The sequence below is a fragment of the Tupaia chinensis genome, unplaced genomic scaffold (genome assembly GCF_000334495.1).
Source record: "Tupaia chinensis unplaced genomic scaffold, TupChi_1.0 Scaffold142100_1, whole genome shotgun sequence".
NCBI lineage: Eukaryota > Metazoa > Chordata > Mammalia > Scandentia > Tupaiidae > Tupaia > Tupaia belangeri.
The window spans coordinates 1,875,981-1,877,366 of record NW_006201951.1 but is presented as its reverse complement, the minus strand read 5'-3'; the positions used below and the strand labels follow the sequence as shown (position 1 = coordinate 1,877,366).

Sequence of the window (1,386 nt, the reverse complement as noted above, 5' to 3'; positions counted from 1 at the left end):
GACAAAACAGGGCGGGCTCGTCCCGCGGTCCCTGCCGCGCCACCCACACTGGCCCCCACTGCGAGCTGCCCTACGTGCCGTGCAGCCCCTCGCCCTGCCAGAATGGGGGCACCTGCCGCCCCACGGGGGACACCACCCACGAGTGTACCTGTCTGCCAGGTAGGGCGGGCCAGCCACGGAGAGCCAGGCAATGGGGCAGGGGTGAGCGGAGGCAGGCAGCCCCCCATACCTCGGAACCCTCATTTCCGTGGAGGTGGGTCACAGCGCTGTGGACAGCTGGGCTTACCCCCCAGCACTCCTCATCCTCGGGGCCTGCTTAGGAGCCCGGCGCTCCCTGGGCTTGGCCGTGGCCCTGCGTCTGCACTGCTGGTGCCTCACCTCTTCCTGGAGCATCTGGCTGGTGCAGTGCCAGGGCTCTCCCTAGACTCCGAGGTGGGAGTGTCGGTGATGGGGCTGAAGGTTGCACAGTGTCCCACGCTTCCCCCCCGCCCACCGCGGTGTCGCCCTTTCCTGTTGAAGGTCCCAGCCTCACTGCTCTGGTTCTTGTTAACGGCAGCTTTACACCCCTAAAAATAGGGCAAGAGAGGCCCGAAGTCCTTGTCAGCCGCACCATGGTGGTTAGGCAGTGAGGAGGGCCAGAGGGCATTCAGAGGGGCCAGAGGGAAGGGGGTTTGGGTGCAGAGGGACACAGGTCCTCACCCAACCCAGGCCTGACCAAGGGCCCCCCTGCTCCCCCCACTGCCCTGGGCCTGCCCTGGCCCTGCAAAGGGGAAGCTCAGCGCCTGCCCATCCGCTCAGGCCACAGGCTGCCTCTGCGTGCAGACGGCAGGCACACGCGTTTCCTGCCACACTGGGCTGAGCCTTGGGGTGGTGACAGGCGACCTCCGACCTGCCCGCCCAGGCTCTCCCGAGCCAGTTCCCCCTGCTCCCTAGAGGTCAGGCAAGGGCCCCTGGCCTGCGACATCATGTCCAGCTGCATGGGTCAGGGGCAGTGCTCTTGTTGGGCCGCACAGGTGAGTCCTTGGGGCGAGGGTGTGCTGTCCTGGGTGTGAACGCCACAGAGTGGGTGCCCCCCTGCCTGGGCAGAGTCGGGTAAGGAGCTCCCGACAAGGCCATAGCGTCTGAGCGACTGCCCGGGACTGCTCGGGTGCTGGGAGGGGGCGGCTGGTGGGGTCCCGTCCTGAGAGTGGGCGGGTCTCAGAGGGCCAGGAGCCAGCCCCACCCTGTGAAGTGGGGCAGAGTCTGGCCACTTCAGGTGAGGGCTGGTGAGAGCGGTAGCCCTCTTGGGAGCTCCTGAAGTGACCCAGGCCCACGTGCAGGCACCACCATGGCCCACAGACCCCCCAGCGGGCCGGCCTGAGGAGTTGTGGGGAGGGGGGTGTGCGG

At 67.8% G+C, this 1,386-nt stretch overlaps 1 protein-coding gene across 1 annotated transcript in view; it reads left to right on the top strand.

The window, feature by feature from the left end:
• NOTCH1 (notch receptor 1) overlaps positions 1–1,386 on the top strand; it is a gene marked incomplete in the record, with an annotated part of 50,268 nt that overhangs the window by 22,205 nt on the left and 26,677 nt on the right. The window contains 1 exon segment of the mRNA XM_027766288.1: positions 1–159. This exon segment is cut by the window's left edge and continues 14 nt beyond it. Coding sequence (XP_027622089.1) covers positions 1–159 — 159 coding nt within the window.